We start from the raw sequence: 15,224 nt of genomic DNA on the forward strand, positions 1-15,224 counted from the left end.
GATGGTATGGAAGGGTGGTGGAGGGAGAGAAAGGGGGCAGATGCTGATGGAATTGGTGTGCAAGGAAAGGAGAGAGAGACATAAGGGGAAAGGATACTGGATGGAATTGGGTTGGAGGGAAAGAAAGGGGGCAAGATGCTGATGGAAGTGGGGGGAAAGGGAGAGGAGAAAGTGAAATGCCAGACCATGGGGGTGTGGGAGAGGGAAGGGAAGAAGAGGAGAGAGATGCCAGACCACTGGAGGAGGGAAGGGAAGAAGATGGATGACAGAATAATAGGGGTGAAGGGAGAGATGGAAGTGGAATACAAGGAGAGAAGATGCCATATAGAAGGGGCAGAGAGAGGGTAGACAGTGGATGAAAGGAAGAGAGTGACAAGACTATGAGGAAAGCAGAAACCAGAGAAGACAATGTAGAAAAAAATTATATTTATTTATTTTTTTGCTTTAGGGGAGATGCATCGCTGTTTCTGTGGTGTTGCATTGTATGCAGAGTCCAGCTTCTTGGTGGTTCAATTTAACCTTTGTCTATGTTTTTCTATTTTATCTCCCCTTTTACAAAACTGTAGAGTGTTTTTTTAGCACCAGCCATGGTGGTAACTGCTCAGAATTCTATGAGAGTCTGAGCTGTTACCACCATGGCTAAAAACCACATTACAGTTTTGTAAAAGGGAGAGGGGTTAGTTTGTGATTACATATTCCATACTAGGCGAAGGTGTTTTCTGTGTTCTGTGTGTTCGAAAGACATTGTTTTCAGTTAGGATTGACTGTGTAGGATTGATCTGTACTAGTCTGGCTTGTTTAGTTTTACAATGGGTGTATTGTTGTACTGCTCACTGCAGTATGTAAGATGCTGCCTTTTCCTAGGTACACTCTTGTGTGATGTGTGGATTGTTATTAAAAATCATGTTTTTCATACAGATGGGGGGGTCAAAAAATGATGGGCCTTGGGTGTCACATATGCTAGGTACACCACTGCCTTCATAGTTTATATCTAATCCACAAGCCTGCTTTTAGGACCTACAGGGCATGTATCCCTCTGATTCATGACAATTTCACTTCTCATGTTATCTTATCCATTCTTTTTATTATACAACTGCCCAGATAAGCATCATTCTTTGACGTGATTGGACCTTGAAAACTAACGGCAACAGTGTTCTCCCCAGAAATTTTTTCCAGCTTTGAAAAACATTTACTGCATTTAGTGTGCCACAAAAAAACATTTGCTCCGTTTAGTGTGCCGGAGTTCAAAAAAGTTTGAGAGACGCTGCCCTATATCATTTGAAAGAGGGAAAATATCTAATTATTCACTTCTAGAATTGGATACTTCTTAAATTTAATAAAAAATTATGGAACAAGTGTCAAACCTTAAGAAAGGCAGTCATATTGAGTATTGGAAAATAACTAATAATAATTAACTAATACAAATAGTACACATTTAGGGCTCCTTTTACTAAGCTGCGATAGCAGTTATACTATGCGCTTAGCTCGCGCAGAATTGCCGCACGTGCTAGACGCTAACGTCAGCATTGAGCTGGCGTTAGTTCTAACAGTGTAGCGCGGAAATTCTGCAAGCGCTAAAAACGCTATTGCAGCTTAGTAAAAGGAGCCCTTAATTTTCCCCACCACCAAATTTCCCCATCCAGCCCCACCCAGCTACTTTTTCATGCCACCCGGCTGGAAAAAAATTCTGGGGAGAACACTGAGTATGGGAGTGCATCTGGCTTTAAGATAAATTTAAATAAGACTGAAATGATGAATCTTACCCTGAGGGAGACCGGGGTTCTTGCACTTAAACACAAGTTCCCCTTTAAGTGGGCGTCTAAGGGCATTAAATATCTGGGTATCTATTTGCCTAGTGATTTGACTTGTTTATGTGAGGTTAATTATGGGCCGGTTCTCGAGAAGATCCGGTCGGATCTTCAACGCTGGCATGGGCTTTGGCTCTCCTGGGGGGGGGGGCGTATAGTGGTGCTTCAAATGAATGTTTTACCAAGGTTACTATTTTTGTTTCAGACTTTGCCTGTTCCCCTTCCAGTCCGGACATTTAAGATGTTACAAGCAGATTTTCGGGATTTTATCTGGCAGAATAAAATGTCTAAAATTTCTCAGACGGTGATGTGGGCAGATAGAGCTCGGGGTGGGAAAGGGGTTCCTAATCTCCAATGGTACTATTAAGCTGTGCAGTTGAGGATGTTATTAGAGTGAGAACTGGGTTCTCACAAGTGGGGGGTGCTATGAAACAGACTTTTGTATCACAGGGTAGATTGGCTACTAGGCTTTGGTCTTCTCAGACTGTACAGCAGTGGGCATTGAAGACTGATAACCCCTATATTTTACATCTGATCAAGCTGTGGGATAACATGAAAAAGACTTGTAATAATGGGCTGGGGTTTTCCACATTAGCATATTTGAGGGAGGAACCACAATTTTTAGTGGGTAAGTCCAATCCTGTTTTTGAGCGGTGGGGGAGTCTAGGGTTGAGGCAATTTTGAGATTTTTTGCGGACGGGGACTGCGATATCTTTTGAGGCGTTGCAATGCATCCCTGGGGTGAGGGCAGGGGACTATTTGGCTTATCATCAAGTGAAATATTATTTGAAGTGCTGGGGCTGGGATGGAACATCTCCTCTTGAGGCCGAACAATTGGAACAATTATGGGGGACTTTGCAGAAGGTGCCCAGGACTATTTCTGTTATCTACCAATATCTCAGGGGGCAAGTGGTACCGAATTTGGTTTTCCACCATCATTGGGAGCGGGACTTGCAATGTACATTTAAATCTAAAGAGTGAGATGCCATTTGTGCTGAGGTGGGTAGGGCGACCACTTGTGCCCTGATACAGGAGAATGCTTATAAGGTGTTGAGCCGGTGGTACTACACTCCGGAGCGGCTTCGTAAGATGTACCCTCAGGCTTCGGACAATTGCTGGCGTTGTCACCAGGCAGTGGGTACCTTTCTTCATATCTGGTGGGACTTTTCCTTTGTTGGCCCCTTGTTGTGTGGCAGTGGTGGGGGTCCAGATTCCTGTTACTCCTCAACACTGTTTATTGGGAGTGTCAAATCAATGAGAGACCAGATGGCAAACTTGATTATTGCGAATGGGGCTGGCTGCGATTAAATGTCTCATTGCAACTTACCGGAAGCAGTCCCTGGTTCCGGACTTGAATGAATGGAGAGTGAAATTATCTTTGTTGGGGAAAATGGAAATATATGTGGCCAAAAATAGGGGTTATTATTTGCATTGATACATACCTGGACTGTTATTACTCAGAAATTGGATATTGAGTGGGGGGGACCTTGATTCTATTGTGTTCCATCTATATCTGGGGGAGGGGGGTATTAATCTGTAGTACTTGCTGTGGTTGTTGTACTTCTATAGAGACCACTTGTTGTTAGTGGTCGATTGCAGATATACAAATTGAGTTCTTTTTGTGTTGTTTTGCATTGTTTATTTGTTTGAAAATTCAATACAAATTTAAATATTAAAAAAGAAAGAAGAAGAAATAAGGAAGGGAGGGGAAACAAAAAATCCCAAATGGTTACAAGGATAAAAGAAATATCTATTGAGTATACATAATTTTCAATAAAATAATTGTCTTGTCCATATGAAAGTAAACCACTACATTCTTACTTACTCGTGCAATTTTTTGCTGTTTATCCTCTTCTACAGCTAAAAAGCTGGTGCAGTAAATTGGAACCACTACCTTCTGAAGGGCAGCAAGGAGCTCCCGTGCTTGCTTCCTCTGGCTATGGAACAGAAAAGAACATGAAACACTATTCTAACTGGTTAATAGTACAAAAATGCATAGATAGTTAGTTCCAATATGCTCATACTTTGAGGGACTGTAGAAGAAAAGGTAAATGAAGAATTTTCCAGAAAAAGATAATACAGTCCTGAGGCTGCTATGTGGAGAAGTTGAAATAAAAAGGTAAAATGAACAAGTTACAGAAAAGGATCTTATTAAAATATCCTACCCATTATGCAGGGACCTAATGAAAGAAGTAAAACACTCAACAGATGATCAAACATATTAAGTATATCCACTAAAATGATCTACCTATAATTTCTAATTAAAGAAGAGCAAGCGAGTCAAAGAAAAAGAAGCAGAAGATCAGAAAGTTACAGTCTGCAACCTTTTTAGACCTCACAAAACCCTGCAACCACACCAAGTTATACACACATCTCATTTCAGTCATATTTACAAGCCTGTAAATATTTCCAAATCATTTTAGTTTGCAATGTCTCAAAACTAGCAATAAGAAGCATATCAGACTCAGTCAATGCTGATCCTTTTGAGGTTGCAAGTCTGACTGCTAGCACACAAAATGATTGCTTGAAAACAAGAGACTTTTTGGAGATTTGGTGCTTATTACTCCTTCTCTCTCCTTTTTAACACTGATTCCACTGAAATACTGCAGCTTTACAGCTGCCCTCAAGTCTTCAAACAACTCTTCCCTACTCCTTCAACCCCAACCCCCTGCTCACAGAAATAAATCAGTCACCTTCCTGGTACATTAAAACTACAAACCCCAGAATGCTGTCTTGGGAACAGCACATGCAGCTCATCAAGATCTTATTTCCTTCAATATTTCTTTTATTCATGAGGAAAATATATGCTGATCAGTTTCTAAACAAGACTTTTAAATTTATGCTGATCAGTTTCTAATGAAAGATTAGGTTCTTACCTTTGCTAACCTTCTTTCTTGTAAATCCTCACTTTATTCTGGAATCAGTGGGTTATTTTCCTCCACCCACCAGGATCTGTTGGAAGCCTCAAAACTTCAGAGGCTTTTACCTCCCTCCCTCTCATACCTCATCACTGAGCATGCTTCTGTGTACAGCAATCAGTCTTAAAGCAGCAAGGAACATCTACAGAGGATAAGAACAAGAGAGAGAGGAACGGGAAACTCACCGGCAAGCAAATCAATTCTGCTCATATAACAAAGGCAACAACAATACAAAACAAAACAACAGGTTAGGAAACATTGAAAACCCGAATGACAGAACAGTGCTATAAGGAAACACAGCCTGCACTGTCAGATGGGGGCGTCTGAACTAGGAAAACATCCCCCCAAATTAAGTGCTAAACCCAGTCTGATGGCACTCTTTATAAAGGCTAGTCAGAAACAGAAATCCAGCTTACCAGTACTTGTAAGGCAGACTATCAACGAATCAGCAAGTATAGGGTGGGTTACTGGAATAAAGTGATGATTTACAAGAAAGAAGATTAGCAAAAGTAAGAACCTAATCTTTCGTTCATGTACAATCCCACCAGTCCCCACCAGGACCAGTGGAACGTAACAGAGCAGTCTCGAAAATTAAGGGTGGGACTGATGAGCCTGCTGCCAATACAGAGGAACCAAAAGCAGCATCCTCCTTGGCCACCACATTGATCCTGTAAAACTTGGTGAAAGTATGCAAGGAGGACCAGGTAGCGGCCCTACAAATCTCATCCAGAGACATGGCCAACGACTCTGCCCAAGAGTAAGAAACTCCTCTGGTCGAATAAGACCGCACCCCAAGGGGAGGCTTCTTTCCAGCTGCCACGTAAGCAGTGGAAATGGTCACGCGAATCCACCTGGAAATGGTAGCCTTAGAGGCTGGCCTACCTTTGCAGGCAGGACCCACCAGAACAAACAGATAGTCAGAGAAACAAAACTTGTTGGTGACCTCCAGATACCGCAACAAAAGTCTGCACAAGTCTAAGGACTGCAACACCTGGTCCTGCTCCCTCAAACCAGAAGAAGCAAAAGCAAGAAGCCGGACTTCCTGATTCACATGGAAAGCGGAAACAACTTTCAGAAGAAAAGAAGGAACAGAATACTTCCTTTTCTTTTGTATTTCCCCTATATAGCTCTCTTTCCTATTTTATAATGTAATTTTTTTCCTTAATCCAGTATGTCCTGTATGTTTTAATGTACGCTACCCTATTTTATTATGTACAAACTGTTTAGAAGACTGATAGGTGGTATACAAATTTTAATAAACTTGAAACAGCACACAGCATCAGCGGAATCTGTAATACACAAAAAGAGATCCCTGCAGGAAAGAGCCTGAAGCTCCGAAACCCTGCGGGCTAAAGTATTAGTCACAAGGATCATGAGATCCATCAGAGACGCCTGCTCTAGAGGCTCACACGTGGGACGAGCCGAGGAGCAAAGAACCATATTAAGGTTCCAAGTCGGACAGGGAAGGCACAAGAGAAGCCTTAGTCATAACATGCAGCGCAGAAAACGAACCACATCCGAATAAACCGCCAATGAGTCACTCAGGGAAGGAGAGCCCATACACGAAAGACCAGCAATCTGAACCCGGAGTGAAGCTACTGCTAGACCCCTCTTCAGGACATCCTGCAGAAAATCTAGGACCCGAGGAATCAATGGAACAGACGGGACCACCTGTCTCAGGGCACACCAAGCCTATAAACACCTCCAAGCCTTTGCATAGGCCGCCACTGTGGACTTCCGTCTGCTGTGAAGCAACGTGTCAATCACAGCCAAAGAATAGCTCCGGCCAGTCAAGGTCGCTCACTCAAGCGCCATCCCGTAAGACCAAAGCAGTACGAATCCTGCATCACAATTAGACCCTGTGTAAGGAGGTGAGAATGACAAGGTAACCGGAGCCTCCAATCCTGCTGGAGCCAAACCAAGTCGGCATACCATGGCCACCTCGGCCAATCGGGTTCCATCAGAATCACCAGACCCTTGATCCGTCATCCGCCTCAACAGACACTCTATCATGGGCCACGGAGAGAAGACATAAATAAGACCCTCCTAAAGAAGGGCTAAACCACAGCATCCAGGCCTTCACTGCCTGCCTCTCAACGACGACTGAAGAACTGATTGGCCTTTTTGTTGGCCACAGTCGCCATGAGGTCAAATGTGGGGCACTCCCACTGATCTGCAATGCAATCAAACGGTCTTTGAGAGTGGCCATTCTCTGGGGTCGAGTCTGACAACTGAGAAAGTCTGCTTGAACGTTATCCACTCCTGTTGCGTGCACAGCAGACAGCACAAGATGCCTCTCAGCCCCCAAAAGAGCAGCTAAGCTATTGTCCACGAACACATGAATGGCTCAATGATGGGAGACAACCCTCGAAGTGGAGAAGAGACAGCCAAATCTCCCGCAATGCCAGGCGATTGATCGTCCACTTGCGCTCTGATGGCGCCCACTGGCCCTGAATCGAGACAGTCATGCACACTGCTCCCCAGTCTTTTAGACACACATCCGTTGACAGGATCACCCAATCTGAGATCCAGAGCAGAAGGCCCCTGGACAGCGAGAGAGGAAGCAACCACCACGCTAGACCGTTGCACACCACCGCCAACCAGGGCAGGAGTGCATGTAACAAATCCAACTGTGGATTCCAGTACGAAAGCAGAGCCTCCTGCAGCGGATACAGTCAGGCTCTGGCAAATGGGACCACATCGATCGTTGCCATAATGATCCCCAGAACCTTGAAATACTGCCATGCCAATGAAAACGGTGTGGCCAAAAGGTCTCCTATAACCTGTTGTAGCTTCTCCTGACAGGACATGGGTAGAAACACTGTGTTCTGACCATGTGAAATCGAACTCCCAGGTACTCCAAATCCTGGGTAGGCTCGAGGTGACTCTTCCTGAAATTGATCACTCAACCCAGACATTGCACCACCTGCTGGACAGCATGACATACCTCGGACAGTGAGGGAGCTCTGATCAACCAGTCATCCAGATACGGGTGAACCAGGACACCCAGGGTGTGAAGATGGGCCGCCACCGCCACAATCACTTTTGTGAAGGTCTGAAGTGTTGTCGCCAATCCAAAGGGCAGTGCTGCAAACTGGAAATGTTGCCCCAGAGCAAGGAATTGTAGATATTTCCGGTTGTCCAGGAAAAATGGGAATGTTGAGTTATGCCTCCGTCAGCTCCAGGGAGGCTAGAAACTCCCCCAGAACCATTGACACAATCACTTAGTACACCATCTCCATGAGGAACCTTCAGGGCTGCATTGACCGCCTTGAGGTCCAGAATTGGTCTCCAATTGTCGAATCCTATCTTTGGAATGATGAAGTATATCGAGTAGCTTCCACAGCCTGTCTCGCTCTGGCACAGGGCAATTGCCACAATATCCAAAAGTCTGTGGACTGTGGCCTACACCGGAACCATTTTCTCAGGGCTGCCCACAGGGGAATCCAGAAAATACTCGGTCAGAGAACACAGAAAGTCAAATTTGTAGCCATCTTTGAGAACCTCTAGAACCCAGAAAGGCTGCCAACCGCCCCCTCCCCCCACCAATGCGCGGAGGAGACATCGGCCTGGCAACAGAACTGTTTCTTAGCAGAAGCCACCGGCCGATTTGCTGCAGACTGCTGATAGTGGGGCCTGTTGAAGCTGGCAGATGAAGAGAACCGTTGTCTGTAGAAGGAGCTGAGTACGGACGAGAACACCGGAAGGGATGAAAATTAGAATGCCCAGAACTCCTAGAAGGGCGGGACCTGCTCCCAGGCAATGCCTTGGGTTTATAATCCTGAACACTAGCCATAAGGTCATCCAGACTCTGGCCGAACAAGAGATGACACTTAAATGGCAACCGGCTCAACGTAGCCTTAAAAAATGAATTTCCAGACCATTGCTGGATCCAGAGCATTCTGCAAGCTGAAAAAGACTAGGCCCAGCTTAGCAAAAACTTTCAAGATGTGGTACAAGACATCAGCCATGCATTCCACTCTGGAGTTGAGAAAATCCAAATCAGGAAGCACCGCAGTATCAGGATCATGGCACAGCTTGGAATGGCATGCCCAAGCCACAAAGGAAGAGGCCACGGCCGAATCAAACAGATGCTTAAGGATGAAATCCACACGTCAATCCTGGACATCCTTCAGGACCACCCTCCCATTGCTGGGGAGAGATGTGCACTTGGTGACCTGTGCCACCGAAGAATCCACCTTCAGGGAAACAAAGTGCTTGTTAAATCCATACGCTATGGGAAAAAGCCATGCCATGGCCCAAGCACATTTCAAGGGACCATCTGGAGTGTCCCAGATATCTGTAAGAATTCGAACAACATCAGGATGATCAGGAAAAGAGGCAGATTGTGGACTCTGGTCACGGATGACAAACATTCAGCAGTGACTGACTGTTCCAACTGCAGCTTCAATTCCTACAGAGATTCAAAAGATTAAATCCATAAAATGCATAGGTTTAAAGATATGTGCACCAAGGGGTCCTCCCCTAAATCACAGGCTCCACAATAGTCTAGATCAGTGGTTCCCAAACCCTGTCCTGGGGGACCCCCAGCCAGTCGGGTTTTCAAGATATCCCTAATGAATATGCATGAGAGAGATTTGCATATAATAAAAGCGACAGGTATGCAAATCTCTCTCATTCATATTCATTAGGGATATCTTGAAAACCCGACTGGCTGGGGGTCCGCCAGGACAGGGTTTGGGAACCACTGGTCTAGATCCTGGAGATCCGCTAGATTCACCACATCCATGGCCACCATACTATCAACCTGCAAAAGCAGAGAAACGTACAGTGTGTCTGGTGCAACTGCGAGCACAGCCGACTCACTCCCAGGTACCCATGCAGGAAGACAAAAAGAAAGACCCTGGTCCCTTGGAGCAGGAGTCCTTGTGACTGGCACTGAGACCGGTGGAAAGGAAACAGGCAGACTTTTTAACTAAGTATGCGTGATAAAGCATATTCACAAATTCCAGGGGAAACCATCCTCCATGGCAGAAGCAGACTTCTTGCGCCTCAGATGTGGAATGCTTGGAAGATTTATAAGATTTATTGCCGGAGCCGCACTTGCATTTTGCCAAAACGCTGCCAGTGCACTCCCCAGGGCCCCTTGATGCCAATTTTGTGGAAATCGGGGCATAAGGCGCTTGAAGTTGAGAATGGCACAGGGAAACAAAAATTGTCCCCATCTCCACGAACTCAGTCCCCATCCCCGCAAGCTCGGTACCTGTACCGTCCCCACAAACCATCTGATCCCATCCGTACAAGCCTCGTTGAACATATTTTATTAAATGATAAAAAGACTACCTGTGGCCCACCTTACTGAGGATGGAAAAATTATGTTCTTACCTGTTAATTTTCTTTCCCTTAGACGCAGCAGATGAATCCAGAGACCAATGGGATAGCTCACATCTACCAGCAGGCGGAGATAGAGAAACTGATTAACAGGTGGTCCTATTGGCTGGCACTCCTCCTGTCTCATCAGTATAGCTCCTTGCCCAAGCACACGTAACCAGCAATAGGCATAGCATGTAAAAAAACTTCTTTCCCATAACACATCTCAAAATGCAATAATACAGAAAACAACCTGCCATAATAACAAAATGCGAAAGTTGCAAAAGAAAAAACCGAGAGACAATATCCAGAAAGGGTGGGGCTCTGGATTCATCTGCTGCGTCTAAGGGAAAGAAAATTAACAGGTAAGAACATAATTTTTCCTTCCCTAGCAACAGCAGCAGATGAATCCAGAGACCAATGGGATGTAGCAAAGCAATCCTCAATCTGGGTGGGAAGCAAACGCCGCCTCCGCAACAACCGAAGCACAAAACGCCCCTACCGCATGCGCCCCCACATCCAAGCAGAAATGCGGAGAGAAAGCACTCTCGGAAGACCAATTAGCCGCAAGACAAATCTCCTCCAAGGAAAAAACCTCTGGGCCGAGCCCAAGAAGTAGCCATCGCTCCAGCGGAATGGTCATGAAATTCTTTCGCCAACCGCTTCCCTGTCAGCAAGCAAGCATAAAGAATGTCCTCCTGGACCCATTGAGCGATGGAGGCTTCGGACGCCGCCAAAAGTTTGAGGCGTCTATTGAAGAATATAAAAAGGAGATATAAACAACTAAAAGTAGTTAGAAACCAAGCTCACAGAGAACGCTTCGTACATATCAAAAAATGCAGTGAATAAAAGCACTGCTCCCAATTTCTCCTCCCAGGAAGAAGGAAGGAAAAGCGAGCATGACATAAAAGAAAGGATGACACCCCCCTAGAAAGAAATAATGGTACCATCCGAACTGATACCCCATATTTCGGAAATCAGAAATAGGAATCCCCGTTGAACAAGGCCTGCAACATAGAAAACTGCAGAGCTGAAGCATGGCCACAAGAAACCCCATGTTCAACGGTACAGCCCTTTAGAGTCCCAAAAGACAAGGATGAAATGAAGCCTTCGGTAAACTGAGAAGAAGTACGTGAAGATTGTACTCCAAACCGTGCTTTCTAAGAGACGCATGAATATACCGCACTCTGTTTAGGACCTGAACTACATGAAGCTGAGAAGTAAGCGAAGAGCAATATACCTAGCTCTTGTAACAAGCCAAGAATGGCACTAGAAGCTGAAGGGAATTGAACGCTAAGCCCTTGGCAATACACCTGTGCCAAAAAGGAACTCTGGAGTGGTTCAAACGTTAAGAAGCACCCAAGAAAGGAAAAACCTCCAAAAGGAAGCAGAAGCCACAGGAGAAGACGTCCGTAGCACCTGGATAAGAGAAGAAACAACCTGCATAACCCTTACACGTCAGCCAAGATTTTTCAAAAAAACTAGGTCGTAATACTAAAGTAGTACAAATATCCATGTTGAACGGATCCTAGGCGAGCAAAGCCGGAGATACCAGGAAACTTCTTAGTCCGGCTGTCGAAAGACTCATCAAATCCGCAAAGTAAGGATGGTGCCGCCAATCCAGAGATTCTACAAATACTGTGCCCGGAAAGCGAGCTCGAGGTGGCAAATCCAAGCCATCATCAGCCAGCGGAAAACACTGAAAAAGAGAAGGCAGAAGCGAGAAAGGAGCCATGCAGCTACCCCCTCTAACTCCCACTCCCTGGGCCCGCCGAAGAAGCTAGGAAGCTTAGAATTGAGAGACGAGGCCATGAGGTCTAGGTCAAGCAAATCTCACGTCCATAAAAAGAGCTAGAACGCTGAGCCACAAATCTCAATATCCAGGATGCAGAAGATTACACTATTACTAACATGCACACTTTCCAGAGCGTACACAGCGCTGTACACTGTCACATACAAGAAATGGGCCATGCTCAGATTCCGCGGAGAGAAAGTCTATCCAAACTCTTATCCTGATCCATAAAAGGATCTGCCAACAGAAGACGAAGATGAGAGTCCACCCATTGAAGCAGAACAACTTCACCTGCCAATGAGTACAACACCTACTGCCCAAGCAGTAGAGAAATACCCCCATCCTAATACTGACCAAAAGGACCCTTAGCGGCAATCCAGAAGAATGATCTGAAGCTCCAGAAAGGTAGCCTGACCCTGCTCAAGAGCAGAAGAATGAACAAGTACTGAGTCGCCTCTGAAGACCAGACTCCAGGAGCTGAGGATGGAAGCCACGGAGCCCCCCAACCCGACAGCCCGGGATGGTCGGTGGTCATGAGATAGTCCAGCAAAGACCGAGGCATGCCTTGAAAAGAGAAATCGCGCTGAGCCACCAAATCATACAGAGTGATGCAGGAGGAGCATACCAAATAATTGGTGCCCTGAGATACCGGGAACCACCGGAACAAAAGTGACTGCTGTAGCGTAAGAAGGGGAAAGCAAGCCGAAGTCCCCAGTGGAGTCAGCAATATGGATCCCAGAAACTGTACAGAATCCCATACTCTTGGTCATGGTAAGCGAAGAAGAATACCAATCTGAGACCGAGACCCCACGCCCAAGCCTCCGGAAAGAAACACATGTCTCTCCTATATGAATAAAAACATCACCCAGATATACCTATAAATAGTACAGGAGAAAAGAGCGCTGTGCAAATTCAAAGATGCACGTGTAAAGAACTGAGGAAAAGATATCACCCTTTTCGTGTCAGTCAAATGGCCCGACTGGAAGTCGTCCGAATCAAGCAGGCAGTCAAGAAGAAATTAGATGAATCGCCTGGTAGCGCCAAAACAGTACCACCGCCCACATCACCTAAAACGTTCGTGAAGCCTTGGGTAGGCGAAATGGCATGTGCCAAAACCGAAAGCGCCGCTCCAAGAGAGGCAGGCAAACCAAGTGCCGATTCGGAGTCCATAGAGAAAATGTAAATATACTCCCAGGTTGTCTGCAGAAATATGTAACCCCGAGAAACTAATTCAGCAGAATGGGATCCAGCCTGCCCAATGGCCCCGTCTCGGGCACCTTGCAGTAAGTGGAACAACGTCCCTTAGTTCCTGAAGGACTACAAGAACTGTCCTGAGGACCAGTAACACTGAAAAGGGAAATACAAAACATAGAGACTCCAAGAACGAACTGGAAACCTGAGGAGGATGCAAAGATGCAAGCATCCTGAAAAATCTTCACAGCCCCCTGACCTGACATTATAGCATCTTCTCCCTCATGAGAAAGCCTGAAGAGTCATTGGAAGAAGTCAAGATCCCCTCAGAATGAAGTGCAGAAGGTCAGGGAATGGCAGGATGAGACTGTAGGATCTGCAAGAAGAGTCTCCTAGGAAAAATCAAGTTTCACAATGTAAAGAGGAATATACTGGAACCATGAAAACAGTACTAACCCCATGCAACATGAGCGAAATATGTATGTCCTTTAAAGTGAATACGTACTAGACTCAATCAAGGTGTTGCATCTACCGCCCTGTGGAAAACAACAGCATCCTTACAGGTAGCAGACAAAGCTCACATCGCTAATGAGAGCTTCAGGGATGAGGCTAACAGCCACATAGCGCATGATCCTCCGTGGGTTTGATAGAATAGGTGACTGGCTCCTGGTTAAAAGGAGCTGTACAGCCCTTCCTGTCTGTTCGGGGGGGCCCGTCTAGCATGTGCCATGCGAAAATGGTGACAGGAGAAACCAGCGTGATAAGCATGGAAATCTGAAGTCCAGTCCCCCTCAGAAATAGAGAAAGAGAGTCCTGGCCACAGGAAGATGCGCAGTGTCATTATGCCCACAGAGACAGCCCAAACTTGGAAACTGTTTGTACTACCTTTAGGCATATATATCCTGTGCCACTACTAGACACATGCAGCTCAGCACAGAGGCCCAAACAAGGACAGTTACCAACAGACAAAGGCTCAATCTGCAGGGACCCCCCAAGAGAGACAATGAGATACCTGTGTGAAATACAGGGCACTATCTTACTGCTGATCTCACCGTGCCGTGAGTTGCCGTATGTCGCCCCAGTCCGGAGACAAACCGAGACTGGGTGACCTAGCACAGGTCAGAGTCTTTCTGGTAAACCCCTTGAGTGCTAACCCCAGAGTCTGATTAAACAAGCAGCTTCCTTCAAGGGAGTACAGCAGGAACACAGACATAGACATATAAAGCTGCCCAAGCTTGTCCCAAAGCTGGTGAAACACATACAACTTGTCTGAACCGGAAAGGAGAGAAGCCTTGGCATACCCTGAGCAAAGTCAGCTGGAAATAAACTACCGGAACGCCGCAGCTCTCCTGCCTTCGCCGGAGACCCAAGCACACGCCTGATTCTGACACGTGGCCGCTGCATCAACGCTCCAAGAAACATAGTCAGATTCAAGTCCCGCAAAATTTACCCTGCCGCGGCTTGCATAGAAATAAAATCAGATTCAGGGAATAACCAGAAGAACGGCCCACAGCGCCGGAAAAAACATGTCCCATCTCATGCTGCTATAAACTGGCACCTGCACAATCAGCTGCACATGGTCGTGACAAACACCGATGAAAGAGAGACTCAGAATAAACAGGACTACTGCTGCACTGAAACCCAACAATGAGAACAAGTGCGAGCAAGAAATCGCACCGCTACTGACGCGCTGTAACCAACAAGGAAACCAAGCGCATGCATGTAAAGGGCGGGAAGTCCCGGCTCCCTCCAAGGATTTCTAGTCATAAAACTTAGCCACAATAAAATATCCATGCCTTAAATGTACGATGACCGAACCCACAGTACTAAGACTCCCAAACAGAACCTGAAGTTCAAACAACTGTAAAAGCCAGAACATAAGAACATAAGAAGTTGCCTCCACTGGGTCAGACCAGAGGTCCATCCTGCCCAGCGGTCCGCTCCCGCGGCAGCCCATCAGGTCCGCGACCTGTGAAGTGGTTACTGACCACTTCTATAACCTACCTCAAGTTCTATCTGTACCCCTCTCTCCCCTTATACTCCAGGAACCTATCCAAACCTTCCTTGAACCCCTGTACAGAGTTCTGGCTTATCACCTCCTCCGGAAGCTTGTTCCATGTGTCCACCACCCCCTGGGTAAAAAAGAACTTCCTAGCATTTGTTCTAAACCTTTCAATTTCTCCG

At 46.0% G+C, this 15,224-nt stretch overlaps 1 protein-coding gene across 7 annotated transcripts in view; it reads right to left on the reverse strand.

The window, feature by feature from the left end:
- The window catches only part of CHERP (calcium homeostasis endoplasmic reticulum protein), a 155,827-nt gene that overhangs the window by 76,030 nt on the left and 64,573 nt on the right, over nucleotides 1–15,224 (reverse strand). For all 7 annotated transcript variants that reach the window (XM_033955331.1, XM_033955330.1, XM_033955329.1 and 4 more), the window contains one exon: nucleotides 3,634–3,745. In XM_033955331.1, the coding sequence (XP_033811222.1) occupies nucleotides 3,634–3,745 (112 nt within the window). The remainder of the gene's footprint in view (nucleotides 1–3,633; nucleotides 3,746–15,224) is intronic.

The sequence above is a fragment of the Geotrypetes seraphini genome, chromosome 8, assembly GCF_902459505.1.
Source record: "Geotrypetes seraphini chromosome 8, aGeoSer1.1, whole genome shotgun sequence".
NCBI classification, from domain to species: Eukaryota; Metazoa; Chordata; class Amphibia; order Gymnophiona; family Dermophiidae; genus Geotrypetes; species Geotrypetes seraphini.